The sequence below is a fragment of the Protomyctophum parallelum genome, assembly GCF_964188405.1.
Source record: "Protomyctophum parallelum genome assembly, chromosome: 22".
NCBI lineage: Eukaryota > Metazoa > Chordata > Actinopteri > Myctophiformes > Myctophidae > Protomyctophum > Protomyctophum parallelum.
Window position 1 is genome coordinate 31,036,797 of NC_139714.1, and position 26,043 is coordinate 31,062,839.

At 42.8% G+C, this 26,043-nt stretch overlaps 1 protein-coding gene and 1 pseudogene across 2 annotated transcripts; one reads left to right on the top strand and one right to left on the bottom strand.

Moving 5' to 3' along the window:
* Positions 1–11,392: 11,392 nt before the first annotated feature.
* LOC310853535 (glucoside xylosyltransferase 1-like) lies at positions 11,393–25,413 on the top strand. The gene is made up of 8 exons (XM_083757916.1): positions 11,393–11,663; positions 12,800–13,010; positions 19,490–19,621; positions 19,817–20,068; positions 22,306–22,429; positions 23,720–23,892; positions 24,602–24,827; positions 25,273–25,413. The coding sequence occupies exons 1-7, from the start codon at positions 11,428–11,430 to the stop codon at positions 24,758–24,760; spliced, it is 1,287 nt and encodes a 428-aa protein (XP_083614042.1). The 5' UTR covers positions 11,393–11,427; the 3' UTR covers positions 24,761–24,827; positions 25,273–25,413.
* Positions 13,355–14,842, bottom strand: LOC310853534 (E3 ubiquitin-protein ligase TRIM21-like; annotated as a pseudogene). The gene has a single exon. The product of its transcript is annotated as an E3 ubiquitin-protein ligase TRIM21-like (transcript).
* Positions 25,414–26,043: the final 630 nt, after the last annotated feature.

Genomic DNA, 26,043 nt, shown 5'->3' on the forward strand with positions numbered 1-26,043 from the left:
TACACAATACCACTGTGTTTAATGAAAATCTCCTTAATCTGTGACGTCTTCATTTTTTTTTTTTTTGATTTTCACGAAAATCTGGTCTCAAAACATCCAAATAATTACTTCTAGGAGGCAGGCCCTTGACACTTGAGTTGGAATCTAGTTAGTTTTGACACTACACTTAAAGGGACACTTCACCCTTTTTGCAAAGAAATATATGTTAATGACGTTTAGAAGCTTTAGATCACTTTCCTGGGGGTATTTATGTGTGTAATATGTGGTTTTAGTTATTTTAGATTGTAGCAGTGAGCCTGTTGTCTCTGATGTCATGGACACTGGTCTCACTACCTTCCTGGACTACAATTCCCATAATTCTTTGGTGCACTGCTCCTCCTTGTGGATAGGGGGAGAGCTGTCTTACTGAGACAACATGTAGTCCAGGAAGGAAGTGAGCCCAGTGTCCATGACATCAGAGACAACAGGCTCACTGCTACAATCTAAAATATCTAAAACCACATATTACACACATAAAGATCTCCAGGAAAGTGTTCTAAAGCTTCTAAACGTCATTAACATATATTCTTTTGCAAAAAGGGTGAAGTGTCCCTTTAACTTACGATCGAACGACAGTGTGCACCTCATCCACTGCCATTCCTATCCATCCCTGGCGATACATAGATGTGGTTTGGGTCTCCGCTCATCCAAACACAGTGGACATCAATCAGCCTATGCTGTGGGGGTTCCTTGTCAATCAACATCGATCTTATACAGTGGGCCAAACTTCATCTGCTGGTTGGCAGACATGCCAAAACATCATACTGTTCCGAGTACCTCATACAAATACCCAAGAGGTTTCAACATACCTATTGTGGGAAGACGATTCTGTGGAAATAGCAGATCTACAAGCTTGTGATCTTGTAGGTTGGCTATTTTTGGCTAAGATATTTAGTGTAGAAGGGGGGAAAAGGAGGGGCTTGTAGTGTAGAGCCCTGGGGGGGGGGGGGGGGACACGACACTGTTCAACTAGTCTATATATATATATAGGGTTTAATTGGTTAAACGTAGAATTTTATGTTACTTTAAGTTCAGAGCAAATTCTATCATTGAGCTCATCTGTTGGCATTGCCGTTGCTGATTGGACTGTAAAACACAGGGAGAATCCGATAAAACTGTCGGTAGAATTGACTTAAAGTGGCATGGCCATGGAGTTGTTACTTATTATTACAGACAGATCCCCAGGTTGGTGATGCCTTTCCTTTTACAAGGGTGAGCCCTTTTCAGAAGTGAACTGCAAAACATTACATTGTTTATGTACTCATATCGTATGGAGATTTTCATTAAGTGTTTCACTCGTGTTATTTTGGACTTAAGACTGCATTTGTGTAGGCTATTTAAATGGTTAATACACAGGAATAATGCATGTTAACAAAGGGTTTACACACTTGACTCCTTCACCTGTAGATGAATACAATGTTACACAGACAACAGGATATGTCTTTCATCTATCGTGCTACAGCGTTTCAGTGTGGTTGTATTATACATCAAGACCAGTGTTATTGTCAATACTTTTACTTTGTAACAGGACGGTTTTTAAGAGCCGTCATGGCATGATTATATATTGTTCCTGAGATATAAGTATTTGTGAGGCAGGCTTTTGGTCTCTCTTAGTTTTTAAGTATCTTTTAATGTTAGAGAGACATGAGGGATTACATTCCAAAAATGGTACACCATAAAAAAAATCAGGGTTGATTGAACTCGGGAGAGTGCAAATATGTACCCTGATCCATTTTTGTTTCACTTGAATAAACACTCCTTTTTTTGCTACCGGGTCATTGCATAATATATGAATAATTCAACATTCGAAGACTTCATCTGTCACATACATACTCGTGTACATGTGAGAAAGCAGTGAATTGTTGGTGTGGTGGATTTCGCCAGTTAATTTGCATTATGTTGTGCAACACTCATATGGTAGGGCATTACAACAGCAAAACTTGAAATAGAGATACTATGTTTCTGCCTGAAAGCAACAAAGTACGTCATAAAGATATATAAAATACAAGTTATTTTACATTACTAGTAGTTAATACAGTAATAAATAATGCACTATTATGTGTGGTGAATGACCATAAACTATAGTATAATATACAGTTTAGGAACAGAGGACATATATACGGAATATACATAATAGTTTAGAATTGCAGAAACCCTGGTTACTGAGGTAGATACGCATCACTATTTTGCAACCAAAAATATGCAAAAACATTAATGGATGAATAAACTAATGACTGAAGATATACGGAATATACAGCATTGATGCAGCAGAATGATTAATAAGTTAGCAACTACTGTACAGTACATACAGTATTACATGGTGAACTATAACAGCTCTGTCCTAGATACAATCTATAAAAACAAGCAAGTTATGCAAGGGAGGTTGTGCATGATAATATCTAGATATATGGTATTGTGCTCTGTTGGCGATACCATTTTGTTTTAAGATGACTAATTAATTATGTACAGTTTGGAGGTTTATGCCAGTAATTCATTCCATTAGTTCAAGACACACAGTTTTGGTAAAGCACAGTTCACTCTCAGAAACTGTACTGAACAGAAATATGCCCTATAAACAAAACAGCACATTAACCACATGCATTTTTTTGGTTTCTATTTTGATTTTATTTTTTAATGTTCACAAATGTGACAAAATAAATTGCTGACCTACAAGCTCACCACATTGTGAGCTAGTAGATCTACAAGCTCACACCACATTGTGAGCTAGTAGATCTACTAGCTCACACCACATTGTGAGCTATAGTAGATTGGCCATTTTTGCATTTGACCTAAACCTATTTGATGTTTGACAGATTATATAGTGGTTTAACACATGGATACATCTTAAATAGGTAGCTTTTCTTTCTCAAAGGGTGCTGGTGTCTTCTTGGAATGAAATTCTTCATATGCTCATGTGTTCACTGCACTAGACTGGGACTAGATATGTGGACTGGAGGGAAGTATTTGGAGTAATGTTTGTTATCGGTTGTGTCGCGAATATAAAGAGACCCCCCCCCCCCCCCCCCCTTGATGACTGGTTTGAATATGCCATCATTGTCACTTGTTGATGCCATTTTCATCTTCTTGTTTTGCTTTGCCATGCTCTCGTTTTAAAATGTGTGGATTGGTTTATTACATGTCCAAATAAGAATTTAATGAAAGTATGTTGCTCTCCTGCTGTTGACTGTTTTATACAAAAGAATTACACACACACACACCTTTCTTAACCACTTGAAACATAGTGACAAGCTCACAATGCGTTGCAGAGCTTTTTGAATGTGTGACGAAGAGTTTGGGTCCAGAGGTAAAAAGAAAAGGAAAGAAGAAGTGAAGTGAGGGGAGCTCTTATCATCATACATCACATTCCCTGCTCAGCCAATCAAATCATCCCAAATGTCATTCCGGCCGCCAATCACTTTTCTGCCCTCACTTATCCTCAAGATGTACTTTGCTCAGTCAATCAAATCATCACTATGGGGTAGAGTTCTCAACGGGCCTGAGAATTAACCCATTCTGACCTGAGATCAGATTCATACGAGGTTTCCCACTGGACACACACTGGTCTGATGAACCCATTCTGACCTGAGATCAGATTCTAAAAATGTCAGTCGTTCTTCGATTTTTCAAAAAATAGCAGACCTACAAGCTCGTATCGCGCCACTCGGTGGCGCGCTATGAGCTTGTAGATCTGCTATTTTTAAATAGCTAAAGCATAACATGATGCTGACACCAAAATGGGTGCCCGGTCAGAATGGGTTAAGGCCCGGCCCTAGCTGAGCCCTAACTGATCAGGCCCGGCCCGACTAATTAGCAGAGATTTTACCCAACCCGCCTCAGGTTGGGTAGAATTTGAGAACTCTACAGAGAGTAAAAGTGAAACGCCAGTCAGCACCATCTTCATAATAGATAAATACACAAACAGACAGAACAGAACTATTATTTGAAATATATATATATTGTTTTCATGGGGCTGAAAGCAAGGCTCTACTGATTAGCGTACATTTTAGGTGTTTGAGACTCTACTATGGGGTGATCAGCCAATCATCAGCCACACACAAAAAAGAAGTTCTCAAAAAGAAGTTAATATCCACAAATAAATCCACATAGCGGTATATCGAGATGTCATCAATATGATGTCACAGCACTGACCTATGGTACCGATATCATACACTGGCCTCCAACTACTATGAATGGATACTCTGATAAAGGGACAACAAGGATAATATACAAGTAAGACGCGCAAACGCGGGAAGCGAACGCAGCTCGTGTGTGTGTGGTTGTGTGTGTGTGTGTGTGTGTGTGTGTGTGTGTGCTACAGCTGCGCCCTGTGTGTGTGTGTGTGTGTGTGTGCTACACTGCTACAGCTGCGCCCTCTGGTGGCGGGCGGGTGGTGTAACAGCGGGACAGACAGACACACAGACACACACACAGACATTCAGCCCTTGCTGTCATAGTAAGTGGCTCACTGCGTTCGCAAACAGCATAACTGAAGGGGCATGCATTAGGTGGGCAGCCATTGCTAGCCTGGCTCTCTAGGCCTAGGGCATTGCATTACCACCGAGCAACACCAGGCTTTTTACGCGTATACGCGCACTTATAGGTTGAGTCCTATTTTAACCCATTCTGACCGGGCACCCATTTTGGTGTTGGCATCATGTCGTGCTTTAGCTATTGAAAAATAGCAGATCTACAAGCTCATATCGCGCCACCGAGTGGCGCGATACGAGCTTGTAGGTCTGCTATTTTTGAAAAATCGAAGAGCGACTGACATTTTTAGAATCTGATCTCAGGTCAGAATGGGTTAATCAGACCAGTGTGTGTCCCAGTGGAAACCCCGTATGAATCTGATCTCAGGTCAGAATGGGTTAAGTGCGTATGCGGGGCTCACGCGTGTGGTGTAGCTCGGCCGTTAGTCCAGGGGTTTTCACCTATTGGTTCGGGTGGGTCCATTATAGACCCACCTGACACTAGTGCTGCCAGACTGTCCAAAAATGACATTCGAATATTCCTTTTGAAACACCACATGGATTCGAACGAATTTCTAATGATTTCGAAATGTCGAATGTATATGATTTTAATATGAATATGATATGAATATTGCAGCCTAATATGCTGTAAAACGTGCTCTTTCTTTATCTATATGGTCCGGGCCTGTATGGGCCACGGTTGGTGCTGAGAAATGCGCTCTCTTGAGTCTTTTGCGAGATCAAATGAATGTTCCATAATTATATCTTAATAGCCTAATTTTTGTATAATGTTTTAGTTTACGTGGCACAGTCTCGCCAGAACTCACACAGCAATTGTATTGTTGTATTTCTTTAATTCAAATCTTAATTTAATAAATTAGATTATTTTTTTACATTCGAATATTCATGGTATGGAATGGAATATTCGTTGGCAGCACTACCTGACACAATAGTGGTAGGCTTCATACACCATTCCATGGGTTAAGATTAGGGGGTTTTTGAGGGGCGCCCTCCTATATATATATATTCAGCCATTAGATTTTAGTCTTAATGAATGGATAATTTACGTCATATGTTCCTGATGATGTACGATAAGGGCGCGTCACAACCATGTGAAGTGAGGGGCGCGGTCAGGGCGCCCCTCACTTCACATGGTTGTGATTTTCTTCCTTGTTAAAACACTAATCACACCATCACAGGCTACATTCGTGTGCTCAACAAAACAAATCTATGGTTTTTAAAGGCATAACATGTTTGTTGGATGTCCACATTTGAATGCATCAACTATAACAAGGGTAGCTGCTATTCCCAAACGTTGTTTAGAATTGAAAGCCCAAAACGTCTAGTTCGAACCAAAATGAAAGCAATAAGTGATCAAGAGCCACATACACATGATAGGGTAAGGGTGATAATAAAAATTATTTATAATAAAAATAAATGTCATCTGCCATTAAGGTGACTTCACACTTCTCTTGAAGTCAAAAGGGCAGCTCAGTCAAAAGGCAGCTCACAACCACAATATAATACTTTGTTTTCAAGAGTGTTTAGCATCATTGTCAGTATGTGTTTGTGTAATATGTAACTATTTTCAGCAATGGCATAATAGCCTATTACTTTTTTGGGTGGGTAGATCTGGTTGAGCTTGTCATTTTGAAAGTAGCTTTCAAGGCAGGGCACCCCTGCTGTAGGCCTATACTGTTCCTTGTTACAACTCACACCTTCCAACGGCAGATACAACACATGTAGATTCACAAGTCAATTTCACATTGAATTCTAGAACCAGAAACTGTTATTGAACACGTTTCAATGCTACCCAATCACTGGGTCCCAAAATGACAGTAATAGCACACCAGGTTTAATCACACTAATCACACTGTCACACTTTGACTTCGTGTGGGCAGTGTTTGCCAAAAGGCACAGGTTTAAAAATAGCAAAACTGGAAATAATACTGGAAGAATTGCCAGAGTTCTTGGATGATGCTGAGATGAAGTGGCTTTTTACATAGACCAGTCAATGCAGTAATCAAAACGAAGGACAGAACAAAAGTATTCACATTAATACTAACTGGTCAGCTTGACCTTCGGTCTACTCACCTAACAGTCCTACCTTCACTGCTAGGCAGTGGCAGGTCTCACTACTTATATAGCCGTAGCCCCTCCACACTGGACCATACCAAACCTGAATTGTTTTCACAATTTTCCTGTTAATTTCCCAATGTCCAGAGACATTACAATTCATGTACACATTTTAAAGTGTCAGATATTACTCAACAAGATATCGACATAGTAATATAAACATAATAATGAGTGTACTTAATTTCCCCACTTCACATAAAACCAATGTTGGTATGTCCCCTACACAAACCCACAGTTGGTATGCTCCTTACACTGGAGTCAACAATCTCTCTCTCTCTCTCTCTCTCTCTCTCTCTCTCTCTCATATATATATATATATATATATATATATCAAATATCATTATCTGCATAAACAAGGTGAACTGCCACATTACCTCCCCCCTCTCCTGGCGGGGTACATAGGTTTGTTAGAGGGCAGTCTGACTGACTGGCCATGGCTGCTGTGGTACTGGTTCTGCTGGTTGCTGCTGTCGTGTTTACGTCATATGTAGATGAGCAAATCAGCTATTTTCGTCCTACTAATTCCCAATGAATGGATGATGGTACGATGCTAAGAGGCTAAGAGGATTTTAATTTATATATCCCGACCCCGCAAACATAAAGGATGCGCCCAACGTGGGGCTCGAACCCACGACCCTGAGATTAAGAGTCTCATGCTCTACCGACTGAGCTAGCCGGGCTTATAAAACATGGTAAACAGCCCCCTCTAGTGGCACACTACCTGGGAGGGACTCCACGGAGAAAAAAGCTTTGTCTGGCCAAGCCATGCCAGGCTAAAACATTTTCAAAACTGAAAATGTTTTAAATCGTTTTTCAATTTGCATCTGTTTGTTGGCTCCATCTAGTGTTAATAATTTATTAAGTTATAATAATATCGAGTGGATGACCAAGGCTAATTTATCCAGACCCGACGAAATGAAAGCCTGGGTATCGAGGCTATATCCAGACCCTAACCCGAACATCAATGTTGCGCTAACGTGGGGCTCGAACCCACGACCCTGAGATGCTCTTATCTATCGACTGAAGATAAAGAGATATGGTAAACAGCCCCATCTAGTGGGTCGCTACCTGGTCCCCATCCTACCATCCCAGTTAATAAATTCAGTCTATGCTTTGGCGTATGGCGTATACTTTGTTTAGCTCCCAATCTCCAAGGATGTTGTGTTGGTTTTGGGGGAAAGTGATTTTTATCATCATAGTCATGTATCATGTATCATTAGTTGTTGTTTTGTTTGTTTTGTGTGTGCGTTTCTAATGCTGAAACAGGAGACGCCTTCTGAGCTGCCTCTAGAGGGGGCTGTTTACCGTATCGTTTCAGGCCCGGCTAGCTCAGTCGGTAGAGCATGAGACTCTTAATCTCAGGGTCGTGGGTTCGAGCCCCACGTTGGGCGCAACATTTATGTTTGAGAGCGAGAGAGGGGCTGGGAGCTATCTGGATTAACAAGAGCAATGTAAAGTAATTGTGCGGTTGTACGTTAAAAAAGCAAGACCACATGAACCTATATATGATTTATAAAATAAATGGGTCCCATCTAGTTGTTTTGGGGGGATTTTCCACATTGATTTCATCCTGCATTTATCCATTCTTATTTTTCAGCTCCATCTAGACTAGAGGTAGAGGATGGTCAACTGTGTTCAACAGCCCCACACCCTCCACAAGTCCACTGTCCACAGTACATGGACCTGACTGAAATTCTGATTTGCACAGTAAATCTACTCTCCCAAAAGATCACAGAATCTAGCCTGGTAAACCCCTCCCTCTTGAAAACATTTCATTCATTTTCGTCAAGCAAGGGAAGAGGGGTTTGCCAGGCTACACAGCATACACATTGGCATGATATATATGGTTAACAACAGGTGTTACCAATGATAGCTACAGGTTCTGTTCCATTTAATGTAGCAGAGTTCATGCACAATAGCAGCACCCAGCGGCCTCAACAGAACCTTAATGGTCTTAACCCATTCTGACCGGGCACCCATTTTGGTGTTGGCATCATGTTATGCTTTAGCTATTGAAAAATATCAGATCTACAAGCTCATATCGCGCCACCGAGTGGCGCGATACGAGCTTGTAGGTCTGCTATTTTTGAAAAAAAATCGAAGAACGACTGACATTTTTAGAATCTGATCTCAGGTCAGAATGGGTTCGTCAGACCAGCGTGTGTCCAGTGGAAACCTCGTATGAATCTGATCTCAGGTCAGAAGGTCTGGGGCTCAAATGGGCAGTGCCGAATCAACCCCTCCGAGGGCCCTGGTGGCTGGCGCTACACCAAATGAAAAGGGCCCTGCACGTAACACAATCAAGAAGGACACTTTTTGCGTTTGTGCGCAGCTGCCCAGTGAATGAGCGCACCAAATTCACATGAACCCATTCTGACCTGAGATCAGATTCATACGAGGTTTCCGCCGGACACACACTGGTCTGATGAACCCATTCTGACCTGAGATCAGATTCTAAAAAGTCGCTCTTCGATTTTTCAAAAATAGCAGACCTACAAGCTCGTATCGCGCCACTCGGTGGCGCGATATGAGCTTGTAGATCTGCTATTTTTAAATAGCTAAAGCATAACATGATGCCAACACCAAAATGGGTGCCCGTTCAGAATGGGTTAATACCAATACAACAATACACCTGAGGGTGAGAAGAGCGAAGTCACGTGGTGCTTGCATCCGCCTGGGTGACAGCAGACTGCTGGGCGAGTGCTGGTGCTTTGGCATGGGGGGGTCAGATCAACATATCCGCCTGGGTGACAGCAGGCTGCTGGGCGAGCGCTGGCGCTTTGGCATGGGGGGTCAGATCAACATATCCGCCTGGGTGACAGCAGGCTGCTGGGCGAGCGCTGGTGCTTTGGCATGGGTGGGTCAGATCAACATATGGAATGAATTCTGTACTGGCCATATATGGAGCGTGTCTTGAGTGTACAGCCAGGGTTTGATGAGGTCAGATCAACATATGAAATGTCAGAACAGGTCAGCTCCATATATGGAAATCTAAGGGTTTGAGGTCAGATGTAGAGTTGCTGGCCAATATTGATGACATCAGGGATCTCCATATATGGGATTAATATTGACGACATCACATGTTGTCACAAGGCATGACCATATATGGGGCGTGACCAACTGACGGGAAATGCACAATTTCATAGTTAACTGGGCGTGACCAACTGACTGTCGTGACCAACTGCGGTTGCAATTATTAACAGTAACTAACAAAACTACACACATTTTCTACACACACACGCACGCAGACTCACACACGTGCACACACGCACGCACACACACACACACACACACACTTACAATTTACAATTTACAATTTACAATTTAGGCATTTAGCAGACGCTCTTAATCCAGAGCGACTTACATTTAAGCAAGAACAAAAGCATGGGAATACATCACATAAAAGCATTTATCATGAAACATGCGTAAGCTAAGAAATTAACAGTGGAATATCTATATAATGAAACTATACATACACTATACATATAAACTATACATATTTACTACTACGCTATACATATGTACTATGGCGTGCTATGACTATATACAATACAATTATAGTGCTGTCTACATAACATGCTATAAGTCTGTGTCAAATGCTATCTAAGCCAACATAAATGCTATCTAAGGGGTTAGGGTAAGTGCTATGGGCCATGATGGAGTCTGAAAAGGTGGGTTTTCAGGCTACGGCGGAAGATTGGGAGTGATGCTGCAGTTCTGACTGCAATGGGAAGTGCATTACACACACACACACACACACACACACACACACACAATTTGAATTAAATTAACACACACAAAAAGAAAGGAAGAAAGAACAATCCAAATCATTTCTACTTTGGGGACTTATGCTCCTTGACAAAACCTGTCAAGGAGGTGTCAAAGCAGCTAAGAGGAGACATGTCACTACATGTCTTTTTAGCCCCATCTGCTGAGTGACCTAGAAGTAATCCACCCACTTTCCCACAATACTAGCAGCATCTGTAGGCTAATTATTCAAATGTCGATCTACACACCAGGAGTGAATGGCTCTTTATTCGGCGTGTCAGTGTGAGTGACATTAAAGAATCACTTCACCACTTTTCAACTTATCTTCATATAATTGGTCCTCACTAATGTTAATGATAAAATACAAAACAAAATGGAGACACAGACCGAGTAGAATAAAATGTTGGCGTTTTAACATGAATATTAGTGAGGAGTCGGACCAATTATATGAAGGTAGGTTGAAAAGTATAAGGTATAGCTTATCCTATTATTGTTTGTTTTTAAAGGTCTCTATATGACTTGAATAACAGGATCACAATGGAAATAATCCCCTTGGGGTTTATGTTATAATAAATTAAAGGAAAAAAAAGTATGTATGTATGACTATTGTCAGTCACACTATTTAACGTTGTTTTTCCTCACTAAAAATCAAACCAATTAATCTGACCAAATACATGACAAAAATACACGATTAATATATATTTTTTCTTCACTTTTCTAAACAAATACACAAAATTCACAACATTCACAACACGGTTTTCGCCAACAAATGGTAAAGTAATGGTAAAGTACTCCTTTTATGACTAATAACCTACTATTTTAACGGGCAGGGAGGGGGTGCGTTTGTTTATTGTGCACACCCCTCCCCCTACGGAGGAAAAAAAAGACACACGGGTCCCTTGTTCTTCTGTCCCGACTCCCCACCATAGCTCCCCACACACAGCAGCAGGCAGCAGAGTCCCGTTTTCTCATGTCATGACAGCTGCAGCCGGGAAGAATCACGTCGCAAACGGCAATAATGCGGCGCTACCTCCGCGCACTGGTCCTGTGCACGCTGTTCGCCGTGTTCTCGGGTCTTTATGCGTACAGTAAACTGTTCTATCCGGACGGAGGAGGAGGTGGTGGTGGTGGTGGAGGAACGGGGTCGAGGAGGAGAACCTCCATCGTCTCATCATGGAGAGTCGCAGCCGGGAGGCGAGGAGGGTCTCCAGACAAAACTACTACGGGCCCCGAAAACCAGCACTGGTACAACAGGTACAATCTAATGGTTCTCAAACTTTCACAGCACCCCCTTGTTAGAGCTATAGTCTATAGACACTCAGTCACCAGACGACACATTGTGTGAGGGTGTCCATTTGGATTTGGGAGACCGGAGACCCTGTCCGTCCCAGTGGGTCACTGCCTGGCCAGAGAGAGAACCAACCACTGGGGTAAAACTGTAACAACACCTGCTATAACAAACGCAGGCGAGAATAGCCGATCTGACTACAACATCAATCATCACGGAGTACATCGGCAATTTTCAGCGTGCAACGGAGTTTACGTATCGGAATGTGCAGATGAATCAGTGCTGCTACAATTAGTGTCGGTACTGGTTGAATAATGAATATTGTATTAGTTTCAAATAATGTGGGGATTGGAGCAAGTAGGCATATGCCAGACTTGTTTTTAATTTACTTGAGTAAAAGTAGCCTACTAAGTAGCAATGCCACATTGTAGAAATACAAGTAAAACCCGTTGTAGCGTTTAGTAAAATGCAGTTGGATTCATTTGTCTTTCCAAGTGTGAGCCTTTGAAAAGTGTAAAGCTGAATAGTGCTTGTCAGTCAACATGGAATAATACAATACAAGAAAGATGATAACAGTGACGTGCTGAAATTCACCCTGCATGAGAGAGAGAGAGTGTGTGTGTGTGTGTGTGTGTGTGTGTGTGTGTGTGTGTGTGTGTGTGGGGGGGGGGGGGTGGATAGAGGATGTCAGAGCTGACAGAGAAGATAATAAGTTTAGGTTCACACGTGACATGATGACACTCACAGTTGCATGAGAACAGTGGACAGATTTGGTCAGGCTCTCTTCCAACATCTTCCCTCTTGCCTTTGTCCCAACAATTCAATAATTATTGTTGAGTGTTGATTGCTCAGACAGTAACAGGGGTCTCCTCATCTTTCCAGCGCTCTTCAGTCCTTGACTTTTTCACGTCAAGGACCCCCAAATTGACACTAATTAGCCCGCAGACCCCCATTTGAAAATATATTCCAGGGACCAGTGATTCTCAACCCGTTTAATTTCAAGGACCCCCAGTTTGACATGCATGTTAGTCTAGTACAGACCCAGCGGTGAAATGTCCCTTTAATACCAGAGTATATTGATGTCTCTGTCCCTCGTTATCAGGTACATCATGCGTCAACGTGGCCAGGCAGACGGTGGTGGCGGCGGCAGGCGGACGAGCCCCCCGTCCCCCATGCACCTGGCGGTGGTGGCCTGTGGTCAGAGGCTGGAGGAGACCATGACCATGCTGAAGTCAGCCGTCCTCCTCAGCAGAAAACGCCTCTGCTTGCACATCTTCGCTGAGGACCAGCTTCATGGCAGCTTCATGGAAGCTGTGAGTACTATAGTAGGGATCTTCCAGTGGGCATTATTTAGGCGACTGCACAGGTCAAACAGAGGTGGTGGCGGGGTGGACATGTGCTTCATTTACTTATGTTCAGACTAGCTTCCCGCAGAACAGGCTGTTGTTGGGAAATGCGGAAACGTTTAAAATGTGTGGGAGCCTACACATCTGTCTCGAGTGGCTAGACACGGTATGAAGTCTAACCACTAACCAGTGTGATGGACAGGAGAGATTATCAGTTGAGCAGAGTTTTGACCTGGATTGAAGTATGGATAGAGTTTCTCAGTGAAGGTGCAACCAGAGAAAGAGTAGATATGAACTCTGGCCTCCACATCCTAAAAGGAGACCAAACCCGCTTCGTAATCCACAAACACTCCCACTTTCTGGAACTTCTCTTTTACAGGGAGGACAGGAGGCCTAGCATTTGCTTCATACTTATTTCCATTCCTCAACCATATAGTCCAGGTGCCATAGACTGGGCATAGTACGATGTGTCCCTTCCTGTTGACAGACTCTTTAGCCACTCCTATAATCCAGCCAGTCTTCCCAATAACCTGAACCTCGTAGTAAAATCGTCCAGAGGAGAAGCTTTGTTTTCCTAAGACACAGGGACTTGGATAGAATCTCTTTTTGTTGTCTGGGAGATTCTTCTGTATTTGTATGTCTCCGCAAATTCACTTGTTTTCCATCATCAGACAGAATGAGAAAGGGATTTGCTGTATCAGGGTCCAGACAGAGTTACATCCACTGCATATTGCTGGATCCTACTCAGCTCAGCATCACACAGATTCTCCATCTCTTTACTGAGTGTCTTCTCCAGTTGAGCCACAGCTGTCCTTACAGTCCCCACATATGAAGAGTGATGAACACTGACCGGCGTTGTCCAATCGTTGTTTGGTGGAGGACTGTTGAGGCATGGGAAGTTCTGGAGGAGGTGGAGGTGGTCTTTAGTGTGAGATAGCTGCTTCAGCTCAAAGCTCCTCTTCTTTAATTCAGTGATTTCCCTTTGTAGCTCTTTAATAAAGGCTTCAGCCTGTTTCTCTGCTCCTTTCCTTTTCTCTTCAATCACATCAATGAGCTCAGCCTGGCTTCTCTCAATGCAGCTTATTAGAGCAGTAAATACCTGCACACTATCTGCCATCTCTCTGTCTGCATCTTTCTTGTTGAGCTCTAATGAGTGTTTGACCTCCTGAATTTGGAGTTGTCTCTCCTCGATCATCTGCTGAACTTCAGCCTCTGTCTTTCCCAGTTCAGCCTTCTTTCCTTCATATGCCTCTTTGAGAGATTCAATTTGATGTAACTTGTGGTCTGACTCGGTACAGAATTGACAAACACACATGTGGTCGGTTTTGCAGAACAGCTCCAGGGGGTCTATCATGTTTCTTACACATAAAGTCTTCCAGGTTCTTTACGGGCTCAATTAGTTTGTGTCGTTCTAACGCTGTGAGCCTCTGATGAGGCTCCAGGTGATTCTCACAGTAGGAGATCAGACACACCAGGCAGGACTTCAGAGCCTTGTGTTTGGTCTCAGTACAGACGTCACAGTAGACTTCATCTGGTTTGTGTTGGAAGTCTTTTTCGGCTGGTTTGACTTTCTGAACTGATCAGCTATCTCTGAGATGAAAGTATTGACAAAGACACTCTTTATAGAAGGTTCTTTTACACAGTGGACACTGACACACATCACTAGTGTCCCAGTGATGTGTGATGCAGGTTTTGCAGTAGTTGTGTCCACATGGAGAGGTGGTTGGATCAGTGAACACGTCCAAACAGATAGAACACAGGAACTGCTCTTCATTCATGAGACTGGTAACAGAGGCCATTTCTACACACAGAGTAAAGACAGCGGAAGAAATTTAGTTTTAAATTATACTTTTCTTCATTTATCCCATTCTGACCTGAGATCAGATTCTAAAAATGTCTATTACATCCTGACAGTTTCATTATTAACCCATTCTGACCTGAGATCAGATTCTAAAAGTGTCTTAGATTTTTCAAAAATAGCAGACCTACAAGCTCGTATCGCGCCACTCGGTGGCGCGATATGAGCTTGTAGATCTGCTATTTTTCAATAGCTAAAGCATAACATGATGCTGACACCAAAATGGGTGCCCGTTCAGAATGGGTTATACCAATAACCCTCATTCATACAGTATATTAACCTGATATAATATGTTATTTTAATACATTTTATATTACTTACCTGTCTTTTCTTAATGAGAAAATCCTGTTGATTTGTAGATTTTGTAGAGAACTACTGAACTAGTATAGTCCATACCCGGGCTCATTTGATCCTGATGGCTGTTTGACAACCTGGTAATTTAAGACCTGATGTTGAGTCCTTATTCATTACCACAGCCATGAGAAAGTCCATGTTCATGTTGCTTCAGCTAGGCTATTTGTGCTAACAACACATGGTGTTCAAACACAGCGATGGTCAGATCAGTGTGAACAATGCAGAGGTCAATAAATGCTCTGTGCCAGCGCTGTGGACATGACAACCGAACTCCTCCGCTCATAAAACGCTTTCTGTGGACACAGGCTCCAAAATCTAAGTCCTATATAACTTGGTAGCGCTGAGTCAGGTCTCTCTGTAGCCGTGTGGGTGGGGGTGTGTGTGTGAGAGAGAGAGAGAGAGAGAGAGAGAGACAGCCAAGCTAGTTCCACCCAGACCCCTTTTCCACCGGGTGGTTCCCAATGGGAACTGGTTCAGTTCTTTTTGGTTTTTAGTCCATGAGCCAGAGCTCCAAAATGGGTGGGCAAACTATACCCTATATTAAATTGTTTATAGGATCAATACAAGTAAATTAATAAATGATAACCCTTCCACAGTAGTAGCTTTTTCATATTTTCGATTATTTTGCATATTTTCCTACATAATGCCTCATTTGCATATTTAAAAATGTAAAATGTTGAATACAATAGATCATTTTCTTCATGTAAGTACTCAATTGGGGAAGTTTCATGGTGATAACAATCTAATATAGGTATGGTTTTGCCTACTCAATTCATAATTAACGTTTCAATTTTGTAGCTCTGGCTCATGGACTAAAAACCAAAAAGAACTGAACCGGTTCCCATTGGGAACCAACCGGTGGAAAAGGGGCCCCAGTGTCTGGTTGCATGACAAATAAACAGCTTACATTTGGGGAAAGTGAAAAATATGGGCTTAGTCACTCTTCATAAGCTAAATGGTCAATACCTGCCTGTATGCAGGGTCAGATCGATTGGTCAACCCGCCGAGGAGAACATTGATTCGATCGTAATAGGATGTTATGTTATGTGCTCTGCAGGCACTGCTGTGGCCGATTAACTTTCCTTTGCTGCTCAGCATGGCTCCTCCTACCTTGTAGAATTATAAACCGTAACATGCTTCTTTAAGGCTGTGATCAAGTTGAAAAGTGCTGAATAAAGAATGTCAGTACAGTAAGCGTGCTGATATTTCTACACTATTATTATTTTTTACATTACAGACGTCACAGGAGACTTCATCTGGTTTAACAGGTTCTTGGTTTGCGTTGGAAGTCGTTTTCAACTGCCAGGAAATCCTTTCTAAACCGATCAGCCATCTGTTATAGAAGGTTATTTCACATAGTGGACAGACTAACACACACCATTAGTGTCCCAGTAATGTGTGATACAGGTTTAGCAGCAGTAGTTGTGTCGTATAATTATTTTAATCTGTATATTTTATACAGTTGTGTCTGAGAAGAGCTGAAATGGCTATACTCTCTCCAACAATAATGTTTTTTCTACTTGCAAACTATTTTTGACGTGTATTTTTGGCTGTTCTGCCTTTATTGATAGTATCAAGTGAAGATAAATAGGAAAGAGGGAGAGAGAGAGAAGGGGAGAGACATGCAGCAAAAGTCGTCATGAACGGGACTTGAGCATGTGTACGCACCGGGGGGGCAGTCAGCCAGATATTTCGTGAAGCCTCATTTGAAATCGGTAGTTCATATAATGGCCTGTTGTGGTGCTGGACTGGACCCAAAAAGCCCCATAGCTCCATAGAGGCCCATGTATTTTGGCCCAACTTCACCTAGACTGTATTACCTTAATAAACATGGTCATGAATACTTTCTTCTTCCAGTCACTAGTTTAAAGTCTCATTTCTAATGTCATAATATTCTTTTTGGAAAATTATGGTCCCATTAATTAAAATAATGACCATAAAGTCACGTATGTTCTGAGGGGCGTGGCTACCGTTACCGTCTATGATCGGGATTCCCCTCCCACTCAAGAGTCTTCTCCTCCCACTCGAGTCAAAATAAAAACCAACGGAGAAGAAGGGGGGGAAGTCCCGCCTCGTTGTCTGGGCAGCCAATGGCCAGCTGGACCCAAACGGAGCCAGCCAATGGCCAGCTGGTCCAAAACGGATCTAGAAAGATGGCGATTTACAGTGCATTAGAATGCAAGGGATTTTAGGCTTCATTTTACGTTCATGTTAGACCCGGGGAACGCTTTGTCCATATTTTTTACAGTCTATGGTACGCACAGGCCAAAGCCTATATGTGGCATGCGCCCCTAGACCACTTGGCCAACAGGCGCCCACAGCCTTGTTAAGCTCCCTTTCTATATACTATGTGGCCTTATCAACCATGTGTCAGACAATGGTTTATGAGAACTGAAACTGGACATTGTTTGAAAATGTCAGCCGATAACGACATTCCAAATTAGGGGGCCCCAGGTTGAAAATGGTTAAAGGTATATTCAGTGATTTCACTTAATTCAAATATCACTTATTTTTTTGTTTTGTTGTGATAATCCTCTCTACTATAGAGTGTGCTGACCATATAAGGAGTTCCTCCCTGTCCCCAGTTAACCCCTGGGGGTCAAAAAACCTTAGGTTTCGTTTTTGACTATCTATCCTGATTGGACGAAAGGCTGGGTCCCACAGCCAAAAACGAAACCTAAGGTTTTTTGAGTGAAATCACTGAATATACCTTTAAGTTGGCCAAAGTTCAGGAGTTTGTTTGTAGGCTTTATATGTTTGAAGGGCTAGAGCAGTTTTTTCTGAGAGCGTACAAATCCATTTAACAGAGTTACAGACCTGTAAGGGTCCATAAGGAACCTTGGTTTGAGGGTCCCTGGACCACCACTGGAGTGCAAGAGAGTTTCTGTATTACTGTATTAACTGTATTACAAGTGGTGTGCTAAGGTAGACAAACAACTCCGCCATAGCCAGGATGTAGTTGTGTGAGACAACACTGGTTTACGTCAAATCCTGTCAGGAGGCCCCACTACTATCTGCTACTACTATCTGACTCAAATTGGACATACACCAGAGAACTGTCCCCTAAAAGAATAAACAGTGCAGTCAGACCTCGTTCATGACTCAGAATTCCACTACAGGGCCAAAGAGGGCATTTCCTTATTTTAGCTTTAGTGTACAGAAGGAAGAGGTCAAAGAAAATTGATCAAGAAGAACAGCCAGCTAGGATGAAATCCTCCTTGACAGTAATGTGGGAAGTTGGGAACGCCAAACTCTGTGTGTGGTTAGTCACTAAGGTCACATTCTCACCAGAGAGCTTTGCTGCGACTAAAACGAATCCTGCTGCGCATTTTCAGAAAGTGCACTTCGTTTGGCAGGTGTGAAGGCTCATTCGAATCCTAATGCGTATCAAAGAACCGCATTTTACTCCGAGCAAAAACGGGGGTTTCGCTTCGCTTCCAATCGCACTTGATTACGATTTGGTGCAGGTGTGAATGCAATCCGCAGTAGGCTAAATAAAGGAAATGAAGCAGACAATGTGGCGGGTGAGGAGCTGAACACAGTTGGAGACGGAGAAGGCATATTTTACGCAGCGCAAAGATGTCCCGTTACCGTGGATAGACTGAGGAGACTGAAGCCCTGATCGAAATGAGGACGAGTACATGAATCAATTGCTTAAGAAAACACATAAAAACACTGCAGTGTATTATAGCCTACAGAATATTCTGTCTGTCTGTCTGTCTGTCTGTCTGTCTGTGCCGTAAACATGGAGCTGTCACTGTGTGGGGACTGGGGAGCAGGGACTTTCATCTCGACTTGTAAACTTGTAAACATTTTGCGCTGCTGCTGTCTGTTATATCAGTGTGCTCAGCGCTGTGCCTCCATGCCCAAAAGTGCGTGGCGTGGCTGCATGTGTATAGTGAGAGAGCGAGAGAGCTGGGGGTCCAGTCCCAGACGGCACGACACATGCACGTTATGAGTATAATTTTATCACCATTGCTACTGATGACAGTGTGAAGGCAAACTGCAGCAAATTAAATATGCAAGAATCCCAAAATCTCCGCCCATACGCATGAGTCTACCGAAGTATTAGGTGAGAATGTGACCTATAAGCTTCTATTTCTGAGCAAATATGTGTGTGTGTGTGTGTGTGTGTGTGTGTGTGTGTGTGTGTGTGTGTGTCAGTCAGAGTATTATCAACTGACCACATTCACATTGTGATACCTGTGTTTTGTCCTGTCCTGTTTGTTTCCAGTTGGAGTCTTGGCCTGCGTTCGTCCGCTCCCGGTTTCGCTACACCGTCTACTCCATCAGCTTCCCCAGTGACAACGCTGTGGAGTGGAAGAAGCTTTTTAAACCTTGTGCCTCTCAGAGACTCTTTCTACCTGTGAGTATTCTTACATTCATGGAAGTGCAGTGATGGTACTAGCCATACCTAAAATAAAAATCACATTTTTAGAATCTGATCTCAGGTCAGAATGGGTTTATCAGACCCAGTGTTTGTCCAGTGGAAACCTCGTATGAATCTGATCTCAGGTCAGAATGGGTTATTAAACAAGTTCTTTCCCCACCGTGTGTCCAGCTGATCCTGAAGCAGGTGGACTCATTGGTCTACGTGGACTCGGACATCCTCTTCCTGCAGCCCGTGGACCGGCTCTGGGCCTTCTTGTCCCGGTTCAACGCCACCCAGCTGGCGGCCGTGGCCCCGGAGCACGAGGAGCCGCGCATCGCCTGGTACAGCCGCTTCGCCCGGCATCCCTACTACGGCCGGACGGGCATCAACTCTGGGGTCATGCTGATGAACCTGACCCGGATAAGGAACACCTATTTCAAGGTGAGCACATTTTGATAAATCAGCGTTGCGACGCTCGCCAATGAGCTGATCTACAAGCTAAAAAAATGCGTCTCTCTCTAGTGGCTCTTGTCGGACACGGCACCCGACATCATCATAGTATGGAGTATGAATCAGGCTTAACCCATTCTGACCTGAGATCAGATTCATACGAGGTTTCCACTGGACACACATTGGTCTGATGAACCCATTCTGACCTGAGATCAGATTAAAAAAATGTCAGTCTTTCTTCGATTTTTTTTCAAAGATAGCAGACCTACAAGCTCGTATCGCGCCACTCGGTGGCGCGATATGAGCTTGTAGATCTGCTATTTTTAAATAGCTAAAGCACGACATGATGCTAACACCAAAATGGGTGCCCGGTCAGAATGGGTTAACCCATTTTCGGCGGGAACCCCTTTTGGTCATAGCTCAAGCTCATAGCTCATGAGCTCAAAGCTCATAGCGCGGCACTATGAACTTGTAGGTCTGCTATTTTTGAAAAATCGTGAAAATGTGCCTCAAATCTTTGAATATACTGTATATTATTACAGAGTGAACATTTTAACTCAAATCTTTGCTTCTGGGGAGGTCCCTGGAACAACATATTTTCAGATGGGGGCGGAAGTATATTACATATAATATTTGGGGTCCTTGACATGAAATATTGAGCACCACTGATACAGAAACATAAGGTTTTTCAGATTTTTAAGACATTATTTTTAATTTCGACGTCAGGCCTAAATGGGTTAACTTGGGGTTCTCGAAGTGTTCCACGTTGAGGGCTCCCAGTTAAGTTCATATTAGGGTATGGATTCACATTTAATATGATTACCGGTAACTTAAGTATAAAGATGTGTGTATGTGTGTGTACCTGTCTCTACCATAGGTGGAAATGTAGATGTGAAATTTAGAATAGTCTTCCAAGCCAAAGCACTGCTGTATTTAGTGTAGTGGAAACAACCTTTTTGTTGTTTAATACAATTGTTGGCCCCTTGTACTACAGGTTGGTTATAAATGTGAGAGATCCATGAAGTTCTTGCACTGGGTTTTCGATCAATTAAGTCAATAAGCTCTATAGCAAAGTCAAAGAAAAGGGATTTATGATATACACGCTTTTTTTGTTCAACAAGATAATCTCACCCAACTTCACAGTTCACAGTTGTGAATTGAAATGCACATTTAGTTAACCCATTCTGACCTGAGATCAGATTCATACGAGGTTTCCGCCGGACACACACTGGTCTGATGAACCCATTCTGACCTGAGATCAGATTCATACGAGGTTTCCGCCGGACACACACTGGTCTGATGAACCCATTCTGACCTGAGATCAGATTCTAAAAATGTCAGTCGCTCTTCGATTTTTCAAAAATAGCAGACCTACAAGCTCGTATCGCGCCACTCGGTGGCGCGATATGAGCTTGTAGATCTGCTATTTTTAAATAGCTAAAGCATAACATGATGCTAACACCAAAATGGGTGCCCAGTCAGAATGGGTTAATGTAACACAACCAAAGACCTGATTTGTTTGAAGACTACAAAACCCAGAATTCACAAACCTTTTCAGCTCAAGACCAAAAGAGAAATGTGGTGTCTCCCCCCGGGATCCAAATGTACAAAAATGCCATGTCACCTACATTGATAAACTACGGATAAAGAACACAGCAAACAAATACTTTGTGTACCGTGGTGAAGAAAGACATTTCCAACTTATCAGGGAAATGCCGTGTCATGAGTCCGACCACGTGTTGGTCCGACTAATGCATTGCTAACCCTAGCTCTCTAACCCTAACCGCACGTAAAGCCACATGCTTTGCACCCATTCTGACCTGAGATCAGATTCATACGAGGTTTCCACTGGACACACATTGGTCTGATTGACCCATTCTGACCTGAGATCAGATTCTAAAAATGTCAGTCGTTCTTCGATTTAAAAAAAATAGCAGACCTACAAGCTCGTAGCGCGCCACTCGGTGGCGCGCTATGAACTTGTAGATCTGCTATTTTTCAATAGCTAAAGCATAACATGATGCTAACACCAAAATGGGTTCCCGTTCAGAATGAGTTAAATGCATCAGTGTATATAAATGTGTGTGTGTGTGTGTGTGTGTGTGTGTGTGTGTGTGTGTGTGTGTGTGTGTGTGTGTGTGTGTGTGTGTGTGTGTGTGTGTGTGTGTGTGTGTGTGTGTGTGTGCGTGTGCGTGTGCGTGTGCGTGTGTGTGTGTGCGTGTCTTCAGAATGACATGACATCTGTAGGTTTGCGCTGGGATGAGCTGTTGATGCCTCTGCTACAGAAATACAAACTGAACATTACCTGGGGAGACCAGGACCTACTGAACATCATCTTCCACCACAATCCTGGTAGGGAACTCACTGGATTAGCCAGAGGTTAGGTTTAGCTAGAGGTTAGGTTTAGCTAGAGGTTAGGTTTAGCTAGAGGTTAGGTTTAGCTAGAGGTTAGGTTTAGCTAGAGGTTAGGTTTAGCTAGAGGTTAGGTTTAGCTAGAGGTTAGGTTTAGCTAGAGGTTAGTTTTAGCTAGAGGTTAGGTTTAGCTAGAGGTTAGTTTTAGCTAGAGGTTAGTTTTAGCTAGAGGTTAGGTTTAGCTAGAGGTTAGGTTTAGCTAGAGGTTAGTTTTAGCTAGAGGTTAGTTTTAGCTAGAGGTTAGGTTTAGCTAGAGGTTAGGTTTAGCTAGAGGTTAGTTTTAGCTAGAGGTTAGGTTTAGCTAGAGGTTAGGTTTAGCTAGAGGTTAGTTTTAGCTAGAGGTTAGGTTTAGCTAGAGGTTAGGTTTAGCTAGAGGTTAGGTTTAGCTAGAGGTTAGGTTTAGCTAGAGGTTAGTTTTAGCTAGAGGTTAGTTTTAGCTAGAGGTTAGGTTTAGCTAGAGGTTAGGTTTAGCTAGAGGTTAGTTTTAGCTAGAGGTTAGTTTTAGCTAGAGGTTAGGTTTAGCTAGAGGTTAGGTTTAGCTAGAGGTTAGTTTTAGCTAGAGGTTAGGTTTAGCTAGAGGTTAGGTTTAGCTAGCGTGCACACATCCGCCTGGGTGACAGACAGCAGACTGCGGCTTCGTACACACATAAGGAACGAATGTTCTGTGCTCTGCCTGTGTTTCACGGCCGCCTCAATGCTTTTCCAATGGAAGTCACGTGGTTTCACCAAACACTTGTTTGGTTTCTCCCCTCCCCCCCAATCAAACTACGATCTCGAACTAGGTTTAACCCATTTAGGCCTGAAAAAAAGTGTCTTCTAAATCCTGACAGTTTTCTGAAATACCTGTTTCTAGGCCTATATTATTAATATTTCATGTCAAAGACCCCAAAAACGATCTGTAATTGGCCTCCGAGACCCCCCATCTGAAAATATGTTGTTCCAGGGACCCTCCAGAAGCAAAGATTTTTAGTTAAAAACGTTCATTCTGAAAAAAAAATATTCCAAATTTGAGGCACATTTTTACGATTTTTCAAAAATAGCAGACCTACAAGCTCATATCGCGCCACTCGGTGGCGCGATATGAGCTTGTAGATCTGCTATTTTTCAATAGCTAAAGCATGACATGATGCTGACACCAAAATGGGTGCCCGTTCAGAATGGGTTAAAAATGGCCGGCGTATACGTTTTCTACAAGTATAGTCATGCCAATGTGTGTGTGTGTCCCTTCAGAGCGACTGCTGGAGTTTCCGTGCCAGTGGAACTACCGCCCCGACCACTGCATCTACGGCAGCAACTGTGCCTCGGCCGAAGAAAGCGGCGTCTACATCCTCCATGGTAACAGAGGCGTGTACCACAACGACAAGCAGCCTGCCTTCAGAGCCATCTACAACGCTATACAACAGGTGTGTGTGTGTGTGTGTGTGTGTGTGTGTGTGTGTGCACACTTGTGCTCAGGGGTCTGCAATTGGGTGGATTGCTAAAAACAAATGCAAAAAAGCTGGCTAAATACTGTTCTGTCTCAGCTACTATGGGCAGTCTGTCTGTCTGGAGAAGGCGTTGTTTCATTTATCCCTAGGTGGCTTAAAAAATCCAAAACAAACATCCTGTCTAGTAGTGTCAAGTAATAGTATGTCAACAATGTGCTATATATATTTTTTTTCCTCTTCTTTTCCCTCTGTGTGTTAAGCAGCATGTGCAGCAGCTATATCTGGTTGGACCATATAATGTATAACCTAATTCTGATCAGTGTTTGGGTCTATTGTACGCCTCTTGTGCAGATCCAAATAAAATAAATCAAATGCGTGTGTGTGTGTGTGTGTGTGTGTGTGTGTGTGTGTGTGTGAAGTGTGGGGCATGTGTGTGAGTGATTGGTTTACACCTATATAGGCAGGTGTAATTAGCCTAATGTCTAACCATGTGTAACCATGTCTGCCCATTTACAGCAAAAATACAATTCGATGTACAGCATACATACTCCAAGAGTATGAGGACAACTGCTTTGAATTGATATTATTGTTCACACACAACAGAAACCAAGGATTCTATATTTCAAGAGCAAGAGATCACAATAGAAATCCTAATCATTATTATTCCTCCTTAATGTCTTTCCAGTACACGTTCGGGGCCGACCCACTGACCTCTCTGCTGGTCCCTCTGGAGGAGGTACTGCAGAACACCACCCATACCTACTGTGGAAAGTCCCATGAGCTGCTCACCAAGGGGCTGGCCCAGAGCCTGGCCGGCAACAACAGTGTCCCTAGTGGACGGTAACGAAAGGACAGAGGGGTACTGAACTGATAACTAGGTAGCTGAGGGCTGGATGTAAACAAAGAGGAACACTGAGGCCCCTTTTCCACCGGTTGGTTCCCAGTGGGAACCGGTTCAGTTCTTTTTGGTTTTTAGTCCATGAGCCAGAGCTCCAAAATTGAAACATTAATTATGAATTGAGTGGGAAAAACCATACCTATATTAGATTGTTATCACCATGAAACTTCCCCAATTGAGTACTTACACGAAGACAATGATTTATTGTATTACAAATTTTACATTTTTAAATATGCAAATGAGGCATTATGTAAGATAATATGCAAAATAATCAAAAATATGAAAAAGGTACTACTGTGGAAGGGTTATCATGTATTAATTTACTTCTATTGATCCTATAAACAATTTAATATAGGGTATAGTTTGTCCACCAATTTTGGAGCTCTGGCTCATGGACTAAAAAACAAAAAGAACTGAACCGGTTCCCATTGGGAACCACCCGGTGGAAAAGGGGTCTGACTGGAAGTCTTCCATTCCATCCCCAATGAGAATCTTTCAGCAAAGCTTGATGTATACCTAGTTGCACCACAGTTTCACTCGTTGTGAACTTAAAGATTTTCGTGTACGACACACTGGTGCACAACTAAGTACAAATCAGTCTCAAGAAGCCTATAGGGAGGCACACAGGAGGACACCTCTTCTTTTAAAATGGAGGCACACAGGAGGACACCTCTTCTTTTAAAATGGAGGCACACAGGAGGACACCTCTTCTTTTAAAATGGAGGCACACAGGAGGACACCTCTTCTTTTAAAATGGAGGCACACAGGAGGACACCTCTTCTTTTAAAATGGAGGCACACAGGAGGACACCTCTTCTTTTAAAATGGAGGCACACAGGAGGACACCTCTTCTTTTAAAATGGAGGCACACAGGAGGACACCTCTTCTTTTAAAATGGAGGCACACAGGAGGACACCTCTTCTTTTAAAAGGGAGGCACACAGGAGGACACCTCTTCTTTTAAAATGGAGGCACACAGGAGGACACCTCTTTTAAAATGGAGGCACACAGGAGGACACCTCTTCTTTTAAAATGGAGGCACACAGGAGGACACCTCTTCTTTTAAAATGGAGGCACACAGGAGGACACCTCTTCTTTTAAAATGGAGGCACACAGGAGGACACCTCTTCTTTTAAAAGGGAGGCACACAGGAGGACACCTCTTCTTTTAAAAGGGAGGCACACAGGAGGACACCTCTTCTTTTAAAAGGGAGGCACACAGGAGGACACCT

What these genes read in the sequence shown, in the direction of transcription:
- LOC310853535 (XM_083757916.1), top strand. Translation starts at nt 11,428, where the DNA reads ATGCGGCGCTACCTCCGCGCACTGGTCCTGTGCACGCTGTTCGCCGTG. An exon ending in AACCAGCACTGGTACAACAG is followed by an intron (nt 11,664 to 12,799) that starts GTACAATCTAAT and finishes CCTCGTTATCAG; the next exon opens with GTACATCATGCGTCAACGTG. An exon ending in CATCTTCCACCACAATCCTG is followed by an intron (nt 22,430 to 23,719) that starts GTAGGGAACTCA and finishes GTGTCCCTTCAG; the next exon opens with AGCGACTGCTGGAGTTTCCG.